This window comes from Mustela nivalis, assembly GCF_964662115.1.
Source record: "Mustela nivalis genome assembly, chromosome: X".
Classification (NCBI taxonomy): domain Eukaryota; kingdom Metazoa; phylum Chordata; class Mammalia; order Carnivora; family Mustelidae; genus Mustela; species Mustela nivalis.
Window position 1 is genome coordinate 15,763,268 of NC_139040.1, and position 22,514 is coordinate 15,785,781.

The 22,514-nt window shown below is 47.5% G+C and overlaps 1 protein-coding gene across 4 annotated transcripts; it reads right to left on the bottom strand.

The window, feature by feature from the left end:
* Positions 1–7,445: 7,445 nt before the first annotated feature.
* Positions 7,446–20,498, bottom strand: ZNF75D (zinc finger protein 75D). Of its 4 annotated transcripts, none has more exons than XM_082717300.1 (6): positions 20,229–20,498; positions 18,239–18,765; positions 16,607–16,799; positions 15,858–15,949; positions 15,397–15,523; positions 7,446–8,379 (listed from the first exon to the last, which is right to left on the bottom strand). In XM_082717300.1, exons 2-6 carry the CDS (start codon positions 18,683–18,685, stop codon positions 7,670–7,672), a joined length of 1,569 nt encoding a protein of 522 aa, XP_082573426.1. In that variant the 5' UTR covers positions 18,686–18,765; positions 20,229–20,498; the 3' UTR covers positions 7,446–7,669. The 4 variants fall into 4 exon arrangements, with proteins under 4 accessions (XP_082573426.1, XP_082573427.1, XP_082573429.1 ...); XM_082717302.1 differs by lacking the exon at positions 7,446–8,379 and adding an exon at positions 15,006–15,150 and having other exon boundaries at positions 20,229–20,487; XM_082717301.1 differs by lacking the exons at positions 15,858–15,949; positions 16,607–16,799 and having other exon boundaries at positions 20,229–20,487.
* Between the last annotated feature and the right edge of the window lie 2,016 nt (positions 20,499–22,514).

Here is a 22,514-nt window from a genome sequence, read left to right on the forward strand (position 1 = left end):
ACTCCCACCCACCCGAGCCTCTGGCAACTGCTAACTGGTATTCTGTCTCTATGGATTTACCAATACTGAATGTTTCATATAAATGGAACCACAGAGTACGTGACCTTTGGTTTCTTCTATTTAGCAGATTGTTTTTTGAGGTTCATTCACCTACACATTGTCCACATGTCCTATATCCAGGTGACAATATTACATTCCTTTTTTGGCTATACAATTAGCTACTGCATATACCACACTGTGTTTAAGAAGTCAATTCCAGATGAATTTTAGATCTAAATGTGTAAGGTAAAGTAATATGACTTGTAAATAACAACACAGAAAAATATCTTCATGACCTTGGCATAGGTGATACTTACTGCACCAAGACTCCAACAGCACTAATGATAAAGGAAAATACTGACAAACTAGAAGACATTACAACTGGGAACTTTCCCTCCTTGGCGGACATCAAGTGAGTAAAACAGCAAGTCATGGAGGGGCAGAAGGTACCTGCAGTACATGCAGCCAACAAAAGACTCAAATTCAGAATCCACCAGATCAGTAAGAAAAAAGAGCCCAATAGAAATACTGGCAAGAGACTTAACAGGCACTTTGAAAAAAAAAAAAAGTATACTCAAATGCTCACTAATCACATATTAGACATGGGGAAAGGTGCTCATCTTAATCGACTGAGGAAATGCAGATTAAAACCATAATCCTACTACTCACCAGGGTGGCTGAAATAAAAGCCCATTTCAAATATTGACAAGGACAAGGAGCAACGGAAACCCTCCCATGCTGCTAGTGGGAATGCAGATTGTTACATTTTGAAAAACATTTTGGCAGTATCTAAAGAAGGCGAACATATCTAAACCCTATGGCCACCCATCCCACTCCTAGAGTGCAATTAATGGTCTTTTTCTTGATCTGGGTATTAGTTACAAGGATGTACCCTTAGTGAGATCACTTTTACTTCTTGAGCATTTTCTGTTTGTGTCCAGCTTCAGTAAAGTTTCTTTTAAAATACATATAAATGGGGTGCCTGGGTGGCTCAGTTGTTAAGCAACAAATGCCTTTGGCTCAGGTCATGATTCCAGGGTCCTGGGATGGAGCCCTGCATCGGGCTCCCTGCTCTGTGGGAAGCCTGCTTCTCCCTCTCCCACTCCCTCTGCTTCTGTTCTCTTTCTCTGTCAAACAAATAAATAAAAATCATAAAATAAATAAATAAAATAACATAAATGGAGGGGGGATGTCCTAAGACCATGAGGTTTTAAGTGTCAATGTGTTTCTTTTTATTATTATAAGTATTAAATGCTCTTAATTAAACAACATAAAGTTGGGTGCTTATAAACAAAAAATATGACAAATATATGTATTTATTAAAGATCCCACTCCTAATGATATAGATGACTTCATTGAAATTAGTTCATATCATGAATTAATATTAGTTATTTCCAGAATGAGGCCTGGCTCATCACCAATTATATCCTTATTTCTCATTTTCAGAGAGGATATGTCAATGGGTGTGGACTGAATTTTGTTATAGCGGGGTCACTCAAAATTTTAAATTTCCGTTAGAGTTACCTGGCATCAATCAAGTACTGAGCCATCACCAATGTTTTCCCCAGTGATCTATCAGCTGGCCTGTTGATGAGTAAGTCCTTCTTCAGTTCTGTCTAAAGGAAACTGTCTGATATGCAGGATTCCCTGCCCAGGCATTCGTCAGTCAGTTTCCCAGCGGGAATATCTTAATGGCTGTTCGGCTCCTCAGACATGTTAAACTCTGCGCCATGGGAAGACCAGAGCAGACGAGCGGATGGAGAGCCTCCCTTCGGGCTTTCCTCACATCAGTTTTAGGAAGAACGTATGGAACTAAGGGTTCAGAAATAGATTCCTGTGGAACTATCCAGGCCCAGTCTCCCTTGGACGGTCCTGACGGACCCCTGCCCGGTGTAAGTGAACCTTAGTCACCACAGGGCTCCTCAGAGTCACCTGGGTGACTCAGGTCATGATCCCAGGATTCTGGGATCAAGCCCCGCACTGGGCTCCCTGGTCAGTGGGGACACTGCTTCTCCCTCTCTGCGCACCACCATCCCCCCCATCCCACTCATGCTCTCTCACACGCACTCTCTCTCTCAGATAAAAAAAATCTTAAAAAAAAAAAAAAAGAGGCTACTCAGGCTGCGTCTCCCAAGAGGCTTCTCTGGGTCCTGATCACCCAGGCCGCTGCTGACCTACAGGGGCTGGGGAGCTGCAGGCCACAGCGAGGGTGCAGAGTCTCCCTTACTGCACCAATTGCCGAGTTCACCTCTGGAGCACTGGATGGTTCTTGCCCCCACCTATCTCCAAAATGAGGAAGGCGTTAGGAGCACGCAGAGAAAGGACAATCAGCCTCCCTGGAGACCATCAGGCCCCTGTGCTTCCCTCCTGCATCCTTTTGGGCTGCTCGATGACCTCTGCCAAGGTCAATTCCAGCAAGGACAGCCTGTTGGGCAGGACACTGGAGGAGACACAGCATCAAGACGGAGAAAAACCAGTGTGTGGAGGTGCTTCCAAGGTGTTTCGGTCAGAGCCACTCCCAGGGGTCACCGGAGCCCAGAGGTCCTCGCAGCGCGACCGGCCATCTTCGCGGTGACTGATCCACCAGGGCACAGCCAGCATGGGCCTGTGTCCAGAGAGAGGCAAGGAGGGCCAGCACGCCGGCCATCCCAGAGGCTGAAACAGACGGCAAGATCAGGCAGATGGGAGGGAAGCTGCAGAACTCCGGAAACACCCAGAGCCTGGACAGCCAGGCTTAGCTGTCGTAGTCATTTGCCAATTATAGGAGAGTAAAGTGCAGATTAAGATCCCATTTAACCCTAAAGTGATCAGCCCCAGGCATTCAGGGAGCTTACATTGACATCTAGCCTGCGCCAGCTGTTGCCAGTGACCGAGGTTCTAAGACCATCCCTGCCTACGGCAGAAAGTACACGAGAGGTGTTCTAAGACTGCGGTTCTCAAACGGGGCGTGCTGGAGCATCAGCGCCACGTGGGGTCTTGTCAGAAACGCCCATTTCCTGGCCCGACCCCAGGCCAACGGAGATAGAAATTCTGGGGCTGAGGCCCAGCAATCAGTGCTTTAAGGAAATCTGGGTTTTAAATGCTGTTCTAAGAGGACAGTTGGTATGGAGTGAGTTTGGGGAACAGGAGGAGGAAGATGTGGTGTGACATTGGAAGGATTTGGACAGGTCAGGAGGGCCTCCTGAGGGCTCAAAATCAAAGACTAATTGAAAGTGCATTCACAGCGTGGTTCAGCGTTGGGTCTGTGAGCGGGAGGGGTGGGGGGACAGGAGAGAAAAGATGTGGGAACTGGGGGCTGCTGGAATCTTGAATGAATACAGTGCTGGAGGAAAATTCTGGAATATGTAGCACAGAAATAAGGACGTGGGGTGTTCTGAGGAGAGGCTGCGTCTCCAGGATGCGTCCCCCATGTCCAGCTCTGCCTGCGACTCTCCTCCGGGTCCCACACCCCTCTGGGCAGGAGAGCGGGTGGAGGGGGGATGGTTCCTGGTCCTAGTCTATGGACAAGGACAGGATGTGCTTCTGGAGGACTGGCACCTCGTTAACGGGGCAGCTCTTCTGTGAAGAGCTCAGACACGGAACCTCCAACCTGAGGGTTATCTTGAGAGAAGAGGGTTTGGAGTCCTCCGAGAACAAAGCCGACCATCACTTAAAAGGGATTCCTTGCCCTGCGGGAGAGAGCCAAGAAGCTGAAGAAGGACCCTTCCCAAGAAGCCACTGCTGCGAGCTGAATGTATCCCATCTGGGGAGAGAGAGGCCTGGGCCCACAGAGATCATCTCAATCCTTCCCTCTCCCTCAGAAGGGAAACCCCCTGAGCTCCAGGGGCCTCTTCTGTAAAGTAAGGAGTGGTGGTGTCCTCAGCTTCCAAGGGCCCTTCAGCCACAGTGCACTACGGGACTGGAGGGCATAGGGAACACAGCCCTAAGCAACTGCAGTGGTCACTGCGGAGGGACCTCAACAGGCTCTTGGGTAGCGGCCGTGCCATGGTTTGCTGGGAGAGAGAAGGTCAAGACCTGGGTCCTGCACAAATGGGCCTGGACCCAGACATGCCCTTGGGCCTCAGCCAGAGCAAGTGGTGGCGCTGCACTGAGCCCCAGACCTCCCCACTCTGGCCGTCTAGATGAAGACCCGGGCGGCAGAGGGCAGCTGGCCTCTGCTTACCCAGCCCATCTTCCCCGTGACACCCCTCACTTCCCGAGGACAGGAGCACAGACACTGGGGTATGAACCCACAGCCCTCAGCTTGGGCTCAGGCCAGCTTGTGTCTCCTCAGGCCCGTCTCTGCCTGTGGGATCAGAACTTGGAGCCTTCTGCCTCTTTGCTCTGCCCCTTGGATGACTCATCAGCTTGTGTTTTCTGCTCTCCAAGCTTCTGTGCACTGTCCTCCTGTCTCGTCCTCAGAAAGGCCGCAGAGCTGCCATCGCTTAGCCATACGCTGGGGACGTGGCAGGCCACATAAAGCAGCCTGACGTCTCTCCTTTATTCCGTTCTGCCATCTCTCTCCCTAGTGCCTGAGGTCTCTCCTCCTTTGTCTGAGATGGTCAGGGCTGACATGAGTGGTCAAGGATGCTTGGGAAATGGGGCCCCGGGAAGCTATGTCAGAGGGCTGAAAAGGAAAAAAATAGGTACTGAGAGGTCAGCCAGGAGCCTCAACTTCTAAATCCTGTCCTACAACCGCAGGGACGAGAACGTCCTTTCTTCCTGGAGCCCTTGCCTCCGAAGGGCAGTGGAGTCTGAATTCAGAACCGGGAATCCTTAGTTCTCTTCCTGTTTCTGCCCGTTCGCATTGGAAGGCCTTCCTGCTGCTTGCCTTAAATGACTGGTCTCTACAATAGGCCCCAGATCCCCGGATTCTGACCCCTCCTGGGGATGCCAGTGTAGACGAGGACCTCCAAAGGAGCTTTCAGCCTAACAGGTGTGATAACGGGGTTTGGCAGCTTTATGACAATGGGCATGGCCTTTTGCAGACTCACGCTCAGGCCCTCTATGGAGTCTCTGAAACGGGCCATACCCGCTGGCTCCATCCATGTGGTATCTCCTTCACTTCCCGAATCAGTCTCCTCTTCCTATATGCAACTTGAATGAATGTCCTTTGAATGGTGGTATGACAGCAGCCGCCCAGGGTGGTACAGGACACAGAGCCACACGAAGAGAGTGCCCTCTGAAAGAAGCTGAATGTCCCCTTAATCCCAAGAGCACAGTCACAGATAGTTCTAGAAGGGGTGGTGGGGCCATCAGTCTCCAAGCCTTCAGAAATATAATGGGATCCTTTCCTTCCAGGTCACTTCCTCCTCTGGGCTTAGAGCTTGCTTTCTTTTTAGTGGCCATTCTAGTCACCTCTTTCCTCTCCCATCAGTTTGAGGATGGATACACCCAAGAGGGCAAATATTGTCCACAAAGTGTCCTGCCCCTCGCCATCACCTCCCCGTCACAATGCAGGGATGTCAAGTTGGGGGCTTTGGGTTTATTTTGATCTGTTATCTGCTAGCAGTATACCCAGCTCAACGGGGACATTAGCTTATTGCTTCACAGTGCCTAGGGAGATTTAGCTCTAGAAAAGACTGGTGTACCAGGCTACCCTTCAGACCACCAGGAAGAGACTTAAAAAAAAAAAAAAAAAACGGCTGGGAATGATGGAAACACCATTCATTAAGGATGCTCAACTTTTCTGCCTAATTGAGCTTCTTTTCAAAAGAGCTGAGGGGGCACCTGGGTGGCTCCGTTGATTATGCATTGCCTTCAGCTCAGGTCACGATCCCAGGGTTCTGGAATCGAGTCCCGCATCAGGCTCCCTGCTCAGCGGGGAGCCTGCTTCTCCCTCTGCCTGCCACTCTCCCTGTGTGCCTGCACCCACTCTGTCTCTGACAAATAAATAAACCTTTTTGAAAAATAGCTTAAAGGGATGCCTGAGTGGCTCAGTTGGTTAAGCGTCTGCCTCCAGCTCAGGTCATGATCCCCAGGTTCTGGGATCGAGTCCCACATCAGGCTCCTCGCTCAGTAGGGAGCCTGCTTCTCCCTCTCCCTCTGCCTGCCACTTCCCCTGCTTGTGCTCCCTGACAAATAAATAAAACCTTTTTAAAAAAATAGCTGAAAGATGAAGGAAGAACGTTCCAAATGCTTATGAACACCGACTGCGGTCCATCAGTGTGAGGCAGGTTCACATCTCATTAGATCCTCACAGCAGCCAAGAGGACGAGGTTATCATTTTGCAAGCCTGAAAACAGACATAGAGCAGTCTCCTGATGGGAAAAAATATCTGGAGAGATCTATGCCAAAAAAGTGACTGTCCTCTCTGGCTGATTCACTAACCATGGAGTTTTGTTTCATGTTTAGTATGAAACAACATTCCGTATCATTAAAAAAGTAAAATTTTATAATAAATATATTGAAGCCTTGGCCAACATCTTAAACTAGGATCTGACATAGCTACAAATCCATGTCCTCCAACTTCCCTGCCCTGCCCTTGACCTGACATTGTCTTTTCCAGAGATAGATAATCCCTGAGGCCAATGGGGGAGGAAGAGAAGCTACCAGTATCACAACACAGTTTCCACCTGACGTCGTTCTCACTGGGGCCATGTCTCTAGGCCTGACTTTGCTCTGACACTTCTGGATGTTCCCTCCTGCTATCCAATGTGTGCTGAGGCCGTAAGGCCACCGGGTTCACCTTGCCATTCTCAGCACCTCCCTTTGCAAAACTTCCAGACTTTCCTGCAGAGCATCCAAAGCATATGGCTTTGTGGCTGAGCAGCCATATAAACAGGCTTCCCTTGAGGCTCTGGAGCAGTGTGGCACCAATCTGAAAGCCTTAGTCCACAGGGTGAAAAGTTAAAAAAAAAAAAAAGCCATTTACCACGGTCCTGGGCCTTCTCTAAAGAAGTACGTATGTGGATAAGGGCCCGGAGTGCTTCCTTCATCATTTCCTTCTATCAACGTCAGTGTTGAGAGGATCAGGTGAGGTATGAAGCACTTGCAGGGTCCCTAGGTCTGTGGTGGCATTAGAGGGCTTCGCCTGCTGCTTCCAACTCCTTGATAGAAACCACGGCGGCAGTGGGCCCTGAGGGGAACGGCCTGGGGGCACTTCTCCCAGGCGAACACCGAATGCTCCCTTCCTGCTGGAGAATCAGGTTCCCTCACAGCCCCAGGCTTGGCTGTTCCTGTCAAAAGAATAATAGCCATAGAAACTCTCTCCAGCTTAGTAATTCTCTCTAAGCTCCCTTCAGAGGACCTGAATACTCTTATTTTCCATCTCTCTGGAGAAAGAATGAGAGTAGGACTCACGGCCATTACGTGTCTGCTGAGCACCTGATACTTGAAGAATTCCGATCACCGAGGGTGGGGAAGCTGAGTAAGCAGACAGATACACAGACAGATAGATGAACAGATAACTATAGATAGATGACAGCTGTATTTCCACTCTTTTATTGATCAAGTACTCATTGCGTATCAGTCTTGTGCTAGGCACTGAAGATACAATGCTGAACAAGAGAGACGGCTTAGATTCCTTTCTGTGAAGTAGGCCATGGACCCCTCCCACATTTCCTGTGGGTGCCAAATTCCTATCATCGGTGCTTCATAGTTTTATATTCTTTCGTCACCTCTAGGGTCAAGATCCGTTTGGTGACTTTCTTCAGACTGGAGACACCGGACAGGACTCCCTTCTCCTGTGGAGTTTCTGGTGTCTAAGAAGGCTGGAGCGCCGGCTGAAGTTTCTCCTGCACACGCTACAAGTATATGGCTGCTCGCCTGTGTGGGTTCTCTGGTGCTTAATAAGGTGGCAGTTCTGAATGAATCTTTTCCCGCATTCGTAACATTTAAAGGGCTTCTCTCCTGTGTGAATTCTTAGGTGTGTGTGCAGATTTGTATTGTGACTGAAGCTTTTCCCACACCATGAGCATCTGTACGGTTTTATTCCTTGGTGGGCCATTAAGTGCTTATTAAGATCTGAACTCCATCTAAACCTCTTATCGCACTGTTGACACTTATAGGGCTTCTCTTCAGTGTGAATTCTCTGGTGCTTAATGAGGTCAGAGCTAACTCTGAAACTTTTCTCACATTCCTGACACTTAAAAGGTTTCTCCCCTGCATGGCTTTTCCCTTGGAGATCCTTGTGTTTTGGAAGCTCTTGTTTACAAGTTGAAAGTTTCTTTCTTTTCCTGCCTAGAAAAGCTCGGGGCCGTCTCCGCACCCTGCGTGTCCCGCCATGATTTTCTTTGCCTGTTGTTTTCTGGGCAACTTTCATTCTGGCCTTTCTTAACACTCTGCATCCTGACGCTTGTATTTCTAATGCAGAAAGAGATATAGGTTGGTCATTTCCAGTGTCATTTTTGAGCTTTAACCCTGTTGGAATAAACAGAAGAGTCAGCCGCCGGTGTCCCAGAACAAGAAAACTACAGGAATGGGGAGAAAAATCAATGATTGCTTTAAAGAAAAAAAAAAACACAGAACAAGTGATTTCTGGTCCAATATGGACAAAACGAAACTGATGCATTTCCTCCTAATCCTCCCCGCTGGGCACGACAAGCCAATGAAAGAATGCCAGCCACAACCAACAGAGAGTTCCAAGAGACCGTAAGGAGAAAGCAAAATGGTTTGGGACGCCAGGACTAGCAGAATAACACAGCAGGGCATCCTGTATCCCCAGAGCCCCAGAGGAAGGCAACCCCAGCCAGCATCTTCCAACCCTCAACCCAGCAACACAAAGCTGCCTGGACAGGTTTATCTCTTCAGCAGGTCGAATGGGAACACCTGAACCCCAGTCGGGAGACACCGAAGTGGGCAGGCAGAAGGAGCAAGAGGCACCTAGCCACACTGGCCTGGCCCCCCAAGCCTCTTCGTCCCTTTCCGACTGAGAGGCACTCTGGGCCTGTGTAAATCCCTTCCTCCCCCTCAGGAGACAGAAGCAGGGACATACAGGAACCCTAGCTGTACAATATAAACCAAGGAAACCACAGTAACACCAGGAAGGCTCTGAACATAAAACTGTCACTGGGGTGGCTCAGTGGGTTAAAGCCTCTGCCTTCGGCTCAGGTCATGATCCCAGGGTCCTGGGATCGAGCCCCGCATCGGGCTCTCTGCTCAAGCAGGGAGCCTGCTTCTTCCTCTCTCTCTCTCTCTGCCTGCCTCTCTGCCTACTTGTGATCTCTGTTAAATAAATAAAAAAAATAAAAATAAAATAAATAAACTGTCACTGGAAGTGTAACCCCCCAAACTAGGAAAGAACCTCTGTGCTAAAGTAAAACAGGGTGACTGATGAATTAAAATAGTTAAAAAGGACCCCGACCCTCCTAAACTAATAGACAAAAGGATCAGAATACAAGCAAACAAAAATGGCACCAGACTGGAAATCAAAGACATTAAGACAAGAGGAAAATCTAGAAGTATGTGGAAACAAGCAGCGCCTGGGTGGCTGAGTTGGTTAAGCCTCTGCCTTTGGGTCAGGTCATGATCCTGGCGTTGGATTCAGGGATCAAGCCTTGCACTGAGCTCCCTGTTCAGCGGGCGGTCTGTTTCTCCCTCTGACCTTGCCCCCTCTCATGCTCTCTTTCACTCTCTCTCAGATAAATAAGTAAAATATTTTTAAAAAAATATGTGGAAACAAAAAAAAATACACTTCTAAAATCTCCACAGTTCAGAGAGAAAGTCACAAAGAAAACTTAAAAATATGTAGCTGAATGAAAATCGAATTCCAGGGCGCCTGGGAGGCTCAGTTGGCTAAGTGTCTGCCTTTAGCTCAGGTCATTACCCCAAAGCCCTGGATCGAGTCCCACATCGGGCTCCTTGCTCAGTGGGGAGCCTGCTTCTTGCCCTGCTTGTGCATGCTAACAAATAAATAAATAAAATATTTTTTTAAAAAAAGAAAAAAAAGGAAATAAAATTCCAGGGGCACTTAGCTGGCTCAGTTGGTGCAGCAGAAGACTCTTGATCTCAGGGTCATGAGTTCAAGCCCCACGTTGGGTATAGAGATTACTAAAAAATTAAAAATACAAATAAAGAAAGAAAGAAAGAAATTACAATGTATTAAAATATGTGGAATGCAGCTAAAGAAGTGCTCAGAGAAAAAGGTATAGCCCCAAGTACATACAAAAGAAAAGGGGAAAGCTCTCAGATCAATAATCTAATTTTTACCTCAATAAACTAGGGAAAAAAGCAAACCCAAAGCAAGTTAAAGAAAGGAACTAATAAAGATCAGAGCAAAAGCCACAACCAAAGAAAAAGCTTGTTCTTCAAGAAAACTAATAAAATTGACAAACCGCTTTCACAACTGACAAAAATAAAAGGAGGAAAAATCCAAATCACTAGTATCAGGAAGGAAGCTGGATATATCAGTACACCTTCTGCCGTAACTGAAAAGATGGTAAGCGGGGCACCCGGGTGGCTCAGCCTTCGGGCATCTGACTCTTGACTTTGACTCAGGTCAAGATCTTAGGAACTTGAGATCCAGCCCTGCCTCGGGCTCTGCCCTCAGCAAGCGGTCTGCTTCTCTCCCTCTCTCTCTGCCCCTCCCCCTGCGCTCTCTCTCTCAAATAAATAAATAAATCTTTTAAAAAGATAAATAATAAATAAAAGGATGGTAAGATAATAGTATAAATAACCTTACGTTCATGACATTTTATTTTCTAAAGGTTTTATTTATTTATTTATTTGACAGAGAGAGAGAGAGAGATCACAAGTAGGCAGAGAGACAGGCAGGGGAAGGGGGGAAGCAGGCTCGATCCCAGGACCCTGAGATCATGACCTGAGATGAAGGCAGAGGCTTAACCCACTGAACCACCCAGGTGCCCCTATTCATAATATTACTAATAGAATTCAACCAACATGAAATAGATTTCTGAATAGGACTATCACCATTAAACACACTGAATTCATAGTTTAAAAGCCTCCCCCCAAAATCCAAGACCACATGGTGTGACTGGAGAATTCTACCAAATATTTAAAGAATTAACACCAATTTTACACAATCTCTTCCAGAAAGGAGGAGGAAATCCTACACAACTCATTTTATAAGGCCGGTATTACCCTGATAGCAAAATCATATAAAGGCAACACAAAAAGTAGAAAACTACTGGGGCGCCTCGGTGGCTCAGGTGGTTAAGCAGCTGACTCTGGATTCTGGCTCAGGTCATGGTCCCAAGGTCCTGGGATTGAGCCCGACATTGGGCTCCATGCTAAGCAGGGAATCTGCTTGAGGATTCTCTCTCCCTCTGTCCTTCCCCCCCAACCCCGCTCATGCACGCATGTGCACTCTCTCTCTCTACAATAAATAAATCTTTTTTTATTCTTTATTTTTTAAAGATTTCTATTTATTTATTTGAGAGAGAGAATAAGCATGAGAGGGGAGGGTCAGAGGGAGAAGCAGACTCCCTGCTAAGCAAGAGCCTGACACGCAACTCGATCCCAGGATTTTGAGATCACGACCCAAGCTGAAGGCAGTTGCCCAACTGACTGAGCCATCCAGGTGCCCAATAAATCTTTTTTTTTTTTTTTTTTTTAAAGAAAACTACAAACATCTCTCATGAACTTAAATGTAGAAATACTCAACAAAATACTGGCAAACAATACAGCAATATGTAAGAATTAGATACCACAATCAAGAAGGATTTACTGCAAGTATGCAAAGCTGATTCAACATTTGAAATCAATCAACATAACATACCATTTCAACAGGCTTTGAAGGTCATACTCTTACCAAAAGACACAGGAAAGTGTTTCACAAATTCCATATCCATTCACAGCAAAATACTAAGTTAGGAATTATATTGACTTGATAAAAGAGTATCAACAATAAAAAAAATTCATACTAACATAAATAGGTAATGGTGAAAAACTTAATGTTTTCATGATAAAACTAGGACAAGACAAGGATGTTTGCTCTTTCCACTCTTATTCAACATAGCAAGAGGTTGGAGCTACTACAGTTATGGCATTAAAAGGCACTGCAGAAGTGATTATCTATGTGTAAAAATCTCAAGGAATCTACAAAAAGAACCTCTTAGAAATAATAAGTGAGTGAGCAGGATCACAGAATACAAGATCAAAATACAAAATCAGTGCCATTCCTATATAAAAATAATGAACACACAGAAACCAAAATTAAAAATAATACCATTTACAAATGTTCCAATGAAAATGAAATGCTTTGGCCTCTATTTAACAAAACAGAGGATCTGTACACTGAAAATTACAAAAAGTTGACAAAAGAAATTTGAGAAGACCTAAATAAATAGACACACGCTGTGTTCACTGAGCAAAAAATATCAACATTGTAAAGACATCAATCCTCCTCAAACTAATACATACGTTTAATGTAGTATCTAGCAAAATCCCAATAAAGTTCCTTGTAGACATAGATAAGAGTACTCTAAAATTTACATGGAAAGGCACAGGCCCCAGAAACGTTAAAATAAGATTTTATTTTACAAAAAAGAATAAAGTAGGAAGCATCAGTCTACTTGACAGACATTATGGCCTTGATACTACAGAGCTACAGCAATCAAGACAGTGTAACATTGGCAGCAGCACAAACACAGAGCCCAGTGGAACAGAACAGATGCACAGAAATACACTCAACTGCTCTTTGACAAAAGTGCAAAAACGATTCAATAGAGGGGAGGCCTGGGTGGCTCAGTCGGTTAGGCGTCTGTCTGCCTTCGGCTCAGGTCAGGATCCCAGGGTCCTGGGATCGAGTCCCACATTGGACTCCTTGCTCAGTGGGGAGCCTGATTCTCCCTCTGCCTGCCGCTTCCCCTGCTTGTGTGCTCCCTCTCTCTCTCTCTGACAAATAAATAAATAAAATATTTTATAAACAATTCAGTGGAGGAAAGACAGCCTTTGTGAGAAACGGAGCTGAAGCAACTGGCCCTCCATAGGCCAAAAAATGAGCCTCATCCTAAACTTCGTACCTCATATAATAAATAACCCAAAATGGATCAGGGACTTACATATAATACTATAAAACTTTTAGGAAAAAATGGCAGAAAATTTTAGGGATCAAGGGTTAGCCTGAGTTCTAACCTTGACACTAAAAACACAATGTATAAAAGGAAAAAAACTGAAAAATTGGTCCTCATCGAAATGAGAACCTTTTCCTCTGTGGAAGCCCATGGGAAGAGGATTAAAATGACAATATACAGACTTGGAGAAACTATTTGCAATCTACATATTCAACAAAGAGCTAGAATCTGGAATACAGAAACTCTCAATACTCAAGGGTTAAAAAACAATCCAATTAAAATATGGGTAAAAAAGATACTTCACTGACGGAAAACAGAGATGGCCAATAAGCACAGGAAAAGCTATAGAACATCACTGACCATTAGGGAAATGTAAATCCAAATCACCACAAGGTAACTCCACAGGCCGATCAGAATGGCGAACATAAAATGGAGGTAATATAAACACTGGCAAGGAGGTGGAGAAATGCGACCACTCGTCCTCTGCTGCTGGGATTGAGGAATGGTACAGTCATTGCAGAGAACAGTTTGGCAAGTGCTTAGGAAATTAAACATGTTACCATATGAGCCAGCAATTGCACTCTTAAGGGATTTACTCCGGAGAAATAAAAACGTATCTCTAAAAATAAAAATTCTGCACACAAACACTCAGGACAGCTTTACTCATGCTAGCCCAAAACTGAAGACAGCAAAGATCTTTCAGTGGTTCATGGGTATACAAACTGGTCTCTCCGTATCATGCCATGCTACTCAGTATTAAAAAAACAAACAAACAAATCAACTTTTGGTACACAACAATTCAGATCAATTTCCAGGGACTTATTCTGAATGAAAAAAGTTAATGCCAAAGGATTACACATTTTATGGTTTTATTCATGTAACACTTTTGAAACAGCAAGATTTCAGAAATGTAAAACAGATCAGTGGTTGACATGGGCCAGTGATGGGGTGAGGTACAGAGGACAAGCGTGTGATGATAAAAGGGCAAAACAAAGGTCCCTGCGGTCAAGTAACTATCCAGTATCTTTTATTTTTTTTTTAATTTTTTTAAAGATTTTATTTATTTATTTGACAGACAGAGATCACAAGTAGGCAGAGAGGCAGGCAGACAGAGAGAGAGGAGGAAGCAGGCTCTCCGTGGAGCAGACAGCCTGATGCGGGGCTCGATCCCAGGACCCTGGGATCATGACCTGAGCCAAAGGCAGAGGCTTTAACCCACTGAGCCACCCAGGCGCCCCAACTATCTAGTATCTTGACTGCAGAGGTGCATATGCAAACCTACGCTTGCAATGAAACTTTACAGAACTAGGAGCCCTGGGAGGGCTGTCAGTTAAGCCTCTGACTCTTGATTTCACCTCAGGTCATGATCTCATGGTGATGAGATTGAGCCCAGTGTCGTAGGCCCCACTCAGTGGGAAGTCTGCTGGACAATCTGTCCCTCTGCCCCTTCCCCTGCACACACACACTCTCTCCCTCATTAGAATAAATAAATAGATCGTTTAAAAAAAACTTTATAGAACTAATTACACAGACAGACAAATAAAATGGAAAATATAAAGGTCACAAGACCATCAGTATCAACAGCCTGGTTGTGACATTATATAATACTTTTCACAGAAGTTATCATTGAGGGGAGCTGGGTGAAATGTATACAGGTGCTCTTTGTATTTATTTTAAATCTGCATGTGAATCTACAGTTATCTCAGTAAGAAGTTCGGTAGGAAAAACATAGGGAAAACATAGGAATAGAATCCTGGAGTGTCAATCCTCTGTAACAGTTCTCATCAAGGAACATTTCTCTTCTCCCTGTGTACATACTTACCTGTAGGAGACTCTCCAAGGCTGTCCTCGAACTCTTGGGGACCTTGGATCTATTGTTCTCCTCCTAGTTCTAAGCAGATTACTTCAGGGTTGGGGGTAACAAAGATGCTCTGGGGTCATGGCTGCCATCTTAATTCCAGACTCTTTGCAGGAAGAGGGAATGACTCTTTCATACTTTCATTTACTCCGAATGTTTAAATGGGCAGAATCTTAAGGCACCTTCTTTCTAGTCTGTGGTCGTGGGCGGAGATGCAAGGACCGGGCGGAGATGCAAGGACCAAGCGGAGAAGGAAGCCTCAGGGGGGCAGGAGGAACGGGGTGGGAAATGGGGATCCGCCTACGGAAGCAGACTGGGTCAGGGATGGCGGCGGCTTGGACGAGGGTGGTCAGAGCAGAAGATGGGGAGACACGCTGGTGGTGAGGATCTATTCTGAATCACCTGGATATGCCTCGCCTTCCCCCCACGCCATCAAGGTCAGACCCAAACAGCTACTGGAACCCGGGGACTCTCCCACAGGAGACGGTTTTCCATAAACTGTGGCCAGATTACTCAACTTCTACCCAAAGCAAAGGAAGACTTTACCTAGAGAGACGACAGTCTCGTAGTTCTCCTGCATTACGTCATTGTAAAGGCTCTTCTGAGTAGGGTCCAGTAACCGCCATTCTTCCTCAGAGAAAGACACCGCCACATCCTCAAATGTCAACAGGCTCTGAAGAAGAGAACAGGTTTCGGTTCAGTACAGGCCACCACAGCAGCTGTCCTCTCCCTCATCTCTGAACTACGCAGCAGGCCAGCCACCGAAGACAGTATTAAGATTCGGGGCGGGGGAAGGAAGACGGCAGAAAAGGAAAAAAGCCAGAGATCAGTGAACAGCGTGGGAGAGGCCTGGTCCCCACCGTGCCAAGCCTACTTGCCTCAAGGTGAACATCCGGGGCTAACACGCCTCAGAGCGCCTGCTGAGCACTGTGGGATGCGGGCAGCAGAGAAAAGCACAGACAAGGCCAGGTGCGGGCTGCCTGAAAAAGCTGCAAAGTACGGCTCACCTGGAACTCAGGCAAGATGAGCTCAGACGCCATCTTCCAGTTTGGGGTGCTTTTCTGCTCAGAAAAGGCTAGAATCTGTTGAGCAGGCCCAGCTGTGGATGGAAAAGAGCCAGAGAAAATGTCTCTCTTTTGGGCTGACAAATATCCTCAGCTGATTTCTAGAACACAGAACCTCAGGAGTCCTTCAATAAGGGTGGCTCACATTCACAAGTGTGTGTGTGCTGCCAAAGAACCGGTTCCCCAGATTTGGTGAGAGAAATTAATAGGAGATCCATTATTTTTTTTTCCTCTCGTAAAATAAATTATTTACCGAGCCAGGCACGAATTAGAGGGGACTGAAAAATCAAAGACTCGGGTCCTGCAGTGTAGCCGGTTTCTGTCTTTTATCATTTTTTTTTTCCTGGTGCACAACTCTCTCCCCATTCTGCCACGATGACCCATTTCCGAGCCCAGTTTCTTCTCTATCACAGAAGGGTAAGATGACCCCACCTGTCCCTAGTCCATCCATTTTCTCTCAAACTTCTGAGGAGCGAGGTCCGCAGTGTGAATACCAGGGTCCTCTGGTTTGGACATTTCTGCACCCCAGGCTGACCCTGACCTTCACCCACCCACTGGCCTACTGTCCTGGCACTTGAGACACATCCTAACAGCTGGCAAGGCTGGGCACCTGGAAAATTCCCGTGACATTCCGGCAGAACCGATTCCTAGGACAGTGCCCAGGAGAAGAGAATGATGATGAAACTCCTCACCTCTTTCACATACAGGCTGGGTTTCTTTGTGAGTTTTCCAGCCCAGCTCTTCCTGTAGTACCCGGTATGTATTCCAACATTCTTTCTGGAACATACCCATTGGTTGGGGCTCTGCGGGCTTCCACTTAAAGCCTGGGGCCACTGCTGTTCCTCCCAAGGGCACTGCCTCCTTTCCCAGCTCATGGGCTGTGACCTAGAAATAATCCCCATCCTCATTAGCACAGAACTTACTTTTCGTTTGGGGGTAGTGGTGGAGGGATGGGCAAGAGGAGAGCCCAGATTCAGGAAGCTGTGACATTCCAGGAAGTCATTAAAAAAAAAAAAGGCAAAAAGAAAAACTAAAGAGATACTGCGCCACCGTTTCCTCGCGAAGAACCATATACATCATCTGAGGAAAGTGGGATCCGATGAAGCAAGCGTACCAGGCCAGCCACAGCTCAGGCCCCTCTCAGCGTGGACGCTGCCTTTTACTGTCCTTTCACCGGCTTGCTTTCTTGCCTGGGACCCTTGCCTAAAGGCATTTTTAATGTGTCAGTTTTCTCTAAAACAGAAGGAGTTGAATAAAAAAAGATCCCCAGTGGACTCCTGAATGGCTCAGTCAGTGAAGTGCCTACCTTTGGCTCAGGCCCTGATCCCAGGGTCCCAGGATGGAGTCCCGCATGGGGGGGGCTGCCCAGTGGGGAGTCTGCTTCTCCCTCTGCCTGCCACTCCCCCTGCTTGTGCTCTCTCTCTGACAAATAAATAACATCTTTTTAAAAAATAAAAATTAAAAAAGATCCCCAGCCAGTCAGATTTTCCAATCCTTCCACAGCCAGGGAAGGATTTCATGGAGAAAGGGGATACAGTGAAGGAAAAATGAGAAGGAAGTTTGGACTCTCACTTCCGTCCAAATGATTCCATTGTAGTAAAACGCCAAAAATATACCCTGCCCTGTGTTCCTCAAAGTGAACACTTCCTCAGGCTCCCAAGGAAAGGAAGGGTGCTGCCATCTCCCAAGGGCATACGCTGGTTCCCCACTTCCCAGGAAGGCCAAGGGAACACCACCAAGGGAGGGCAATGGAGGCTCTTTTCTCCAGGCCCAGAGACAGGCGCTCCCACTAGAGAGGGTGCTCCCCCTCCGCACCTGATTCTGTCCACTCCTCTCTTGGCAGTTTTCTTCTTTCTGTATGTTTGCTTCCCTTTTATCTTCCCATTTCTTCTCTTCCTTTATAGTCTTCCCAGAATTCTTTGATTTATACTTCTGTTTGCCGCCCTCTCTCTCCTTTGATCTCTAAGTGCTCTGCTTTTTTTTTTTTTTTCAGATTTCCCCCCTTTCCCAACTCTGCCTTGCCTTTTATTTCTCTAAGAACTCAAGTCCTCTCTCCTTGGCCACACCAGCCAAGGCCCACCACCCCTAGTTCACCCTGGCCAGAAAGAGGGCAAAATGCATTTCTTTTTTCCAAGGCCAAGAACTCTGAAACCTGTCATCTACTACTCCCACGCATCTGTGGTTTCAGATCCTGCTTGGCTGTCCTCAAGGAATGACAGAAGAGTCACCTACTCCTCCTTGTTCCTCCACTGCTCCCCCCAACACCCAACCTGGACAATTTCACCTTCACACTATTTCAGTGTCCACATAAGGGAGCTTCTCACCTCATCACTTATTCCACTAGGCTCTCTCTGAAAGCGCTCTACCAGGGCCACAGCCTCTCTGACGCTCTGTGGACGATACTTCTGCACCCAGTTCTGGGTGTCCCTGGGCAGAATAGTCAGGAACTGCTCAAGCACCAGCAGTTCCAAGATCTGCTCTTTCGAGTGGATCTCGGGCCTCAGCCACTGCTGGCATAATTCCTGAAGTTGGCTGACAGCCTCCAGAGGTCCAGGTGCTTCGTGATAATAGAAGCTCCGAAAGTGCTGTCGAGCGCTCTCCGGACCAAGACTGTCGGTTCGCGGGCTGGATTTCTTACTCTCACCGGAGCTCTCTTTCGCCGACCCCTTAGTCCCCCACAAAGCCTCCATGTGTGGGTACAAGCATGCATTCACTTCCAGATGTCTCATCATCATTTGCTCTAGGAATAGTTTTACTCCTATGTGTGACATCCTCCTGGTGCCACCTTTGACAACCGAGGCTTTGTCAGGTTTGGTATAAAACCAATGAGTGGATCTTCTCCCCAAGGGCACTGAGGGAGGGGAGAAAAAAAGCACATGTCAAGAAGATAGCCACATGACACATATTTCCTTGCTATTATAGTTATCAGAGAAGAATGAACAGAAAAGGACCTGTCCAGTCCACCCTTTAAAAGCAACTGCCAGGTATCAGGAAACTCACGATGACAGATTACTTCAGGACATGTATTTCTCTCTGTCACTCAGCTGTGAAACAAAGCACAGCAAGACAAATGTCAACTGATAACTTATTTTTTTTTAAGGTCGAGGAAAAGCTGGTGGATGAAAAAACTGGCACCCATTCATTAAAAGGAACTTTGAGAATATACAATATTTAATCTGTGTGCCTCCTGTCTCATCTTCACAAATAGGGCATATCTGAGTGTGTCGCAATTTTAACAGATCATCCCCGACTTTGGTCTTTAGTTAGAGGAAGATGATTACTATGCCCCTTCATCCTCTTAGGAAGACATAAACCTTTACTTCATGGAACATCTGATAGTCTCCTTTCCGTTGTATTAATACCAACAGGAGAACTGAGACAACCAAATCAGAGAAGAAGTAAAGCAATTAGGGAAAAAAGTAAACTTATCCCTCTCAGCAAATATCCCCCAACTGGGCAACCAGATGTCAATTTTTTTTTTTTTTTTTTGCTACTTTTTGGGAAGACTATCAAGGGCATGGTGCAGATTTGTACCTGTGTATTAACTTTTTGCTTACTTTACTGAAAACACAAGTTGGCCTCATTTACCAAATACAACGTCAGCTTGTAAAAAATGAAAGAGAAAGGGTGATCACTGAGGTTCTTCTGAGACAGGAGGGGTCCTAGTAAAGGTAACGCTTCTCCTGACTTTACATTTCCTCAGGGGCACACAGATCTTTAAGTAAGGCTAAGGGTGGCCTTAAGAGGCTGATTTTCCCTGAGGTATCCCAGCAACAACAGCAACAAAGTTCTTTTGAGGATGCCACGGGTATTCAGAGAAACGCTCGGTTCCTTGCTGCCTATCCAAGTGCAGAAGGTATAGGGGCGCCTCCTCTATTTCTATGCCAGCAGAAACTAACGTCTTTGGGAATGAAAGGCCCCTTTCTCTGGCGACCTATCAGCCAGAGGAAACCGGGGAATGTCGTCGGGTGCAGAGCGAGTCACCCCACCCCCACCCCGCGAATCCGCGACGCCCTCGCTCCCGACCACCAGCGCGCCCCAGAGCACTGGCCGGTCCCCCAGCGTGCTCGGGGAGCATCCCTGGGCTGCACGTGCCCCTGGGGGACAAAGACGTTGCTCGCCCAGGCTGGACAGGGCGCTCGGAGCCCGGGTACCCGCCGGGCCGCGCAGCGGCGGGGCTGGGACCGCCCGGCGCGCCGCGGGAAGCTGCCGGCTCCGCCCCCCACCCCCCGGGGCCTGCCAGTGGCACGTGCGGCCCGCAGCGCTGGGGGCGCGCGCCACCAAATTCCAGGGGCGACGCGGCTTCTCCATTACCTCCGCCCAGTTCGGGCTTCCGCGGGCGCCACTTCCCTCTTCCTCGACTGGGGCCGCGACGTAGCCACGCCTCCCCGCCGCGCTGGGGAGGAAGCGCCCGCTTCCCGCGCCCCTGCGGGCCTGGCGAGGGCGGCTCGGAGCTCCGGAGCACGGGGGGGCTTGGAGGACCAGTCCCCCAGTCGATCGCTCTAGCTCCCCGAGACCGTACCCCGACTCGCCATTTTGGGGTCGAGGTCTGTGGACCTGGCCCGACCGGAAAAGAAAGAATGCGCTTCCGGCGGCTTCGTGACAGCCACGCCCAGCCATCCCCCTGTCTCTACCTGTGGCGCCTCGGCGCAGCCGGGCGGGAACCGTGCCGCGGCTCCTTCCCGTCCCGGGGGCGCGGCCTCCTGCTCCGGCTCAGGCCGGGACGCGAACACGCCTTCCCCAGGCGCGGGGCGGGCCCAGGGCAACCCGGGAAGCCTCTGGTCGCCTCGGAGGCTTGTAGCCCTCCGGCTCAAGGTGCCGCGATCTTGTGGCCGTGACTTGGTCAAGTGCAAGTCGTTCAGGTTGCCTTCTGGAGGCCGCAGCCCTTCCTACTGGGAACAGCAGCACCCCCCCCCCCACACACACACACACATCCGCCAAGGGAGGAACGCCACCCCTGAAAGTCGTCACTAGACTTGTCCCGAGCCTCCCGAGTTGTAGGACATGACGTCCTCAGGGTCACATGGATTGCCAGTGGCAGTTTTTAGACAAGAATTGGGGTCTTTTAGTGCTATATCCCTTGCTTTTTCTACTGCATTATGCCTCCCGGTGAGACAGGAACCTTGTTTCATCACGTAACTCCTGTAATGCTCAGCGTAGTCTTCTGGATAAGTCCTCTTTCTAGGAACCTGAGTAACTTGGGTTGTCAGAGTCTTCAAAGTATCAGTGTTTACTTAGTGTTGAGTCATTTGAATGGAAACTGTCCCTATGAATCCAAAGAGGAGAAACTATGTAGCTCAGCAGGGCAATGGGGATAAAACGGAAGTCTTTTGGAAGTCAGTGCAAGAAACTCCCCAGGCAAGCAGAAAAGAGACCTACAGGCCTAGGAGAAAAATCAACAAAGAGTGCCTATCTGACTTTTTACATGCAAAAGCGGAGGAGACTCAAGCTAAGGTCAGATCTTCATTTGAAAGACCCGGCTGCCCAAAAGCTGCAGGAAGATGATGAGGGAGCAGAAGGCTAGCGGAAGACAAAGCAGAAGCTGACAGCCTGCAACCTCCCCCACCCGCCGCTCCTGGGTGGGACACGTGAGATGTTCTTCCAGGGATCCAGCTACTATCTTAATGGGTTTTTTTGAGATTTTATTTATTTATTTGACAGAGAGATCACAAGTAGGCAGAGAGGCAGGCAGAGAAAGAGAGGAGGAAGCAGGCTCCCTGCTGAGCAGAGAGCCCCGATGCGGGGCTCAATCCCGGGACCCTGAGATCATGACCTGAGCCGAAGGCAGAGGCTTTAACCCACGGAGCCACCCAGGCGCCCCTACTACTTTAATGTTACTACCTTGCTAGAGGGGAAAACAACCTTCATTTGACAATAGCAAGACTTCTAGCATCTTGTAGATACCTTGTAGGTCGGTCCGCTTTAGCATATGAATGTTCTTTTGAAACCCTCCCTTGTCCTTACTTTCCCCCCAGCTCTTGAGTATATAAGCGCAGGTGCTGTCGTGTACTTAAACCACCATTTTGCCCCAAAGACATCTCAAGAATTCTTTCTTGGTGGCTGGCTCCGGACCTCACGCCACGGAACCCCACCTGTAATCCAAAATGCCATCAAAGACACGGTGCACTATCCGTGATATATCATCCTAGTAAAGATGTTTGCCTCACCAGAGAAACATTTTCAGAATCATCCTCTCAAAGCTCTGTTCCTGAGGTCAGGCATTTTTCGACCTAATGTTTTTTTGATGATGAAGAAATCAGGGCACTGTTACTTCTGAACAATTCCTGGGCTCATCCCTCAGTTGAATCACTCAACTAACCGGGTAGTTAGATAAAAGTCATTTTCTTTTTCTTTCTTTGTTTCTTTTTTTTTAGTCTTAAGGTTTTTACACTATGAGAAATTTATATATTAATCTGCATAAAGTTATTCCTCATAATTGTCTTCAATAGAAATTATCTGTAGATTAAACAGTTAAGCATTTAGAGTGAATATAGAATTAAGTATAATGGTCTCTTCAACCTACTACGGTTTATAAATTTGACACGGAGCGGGGGGAGAGCAAATGCGAGCAGGGGGAGCAGCAGACAGACAGAGAAGCAG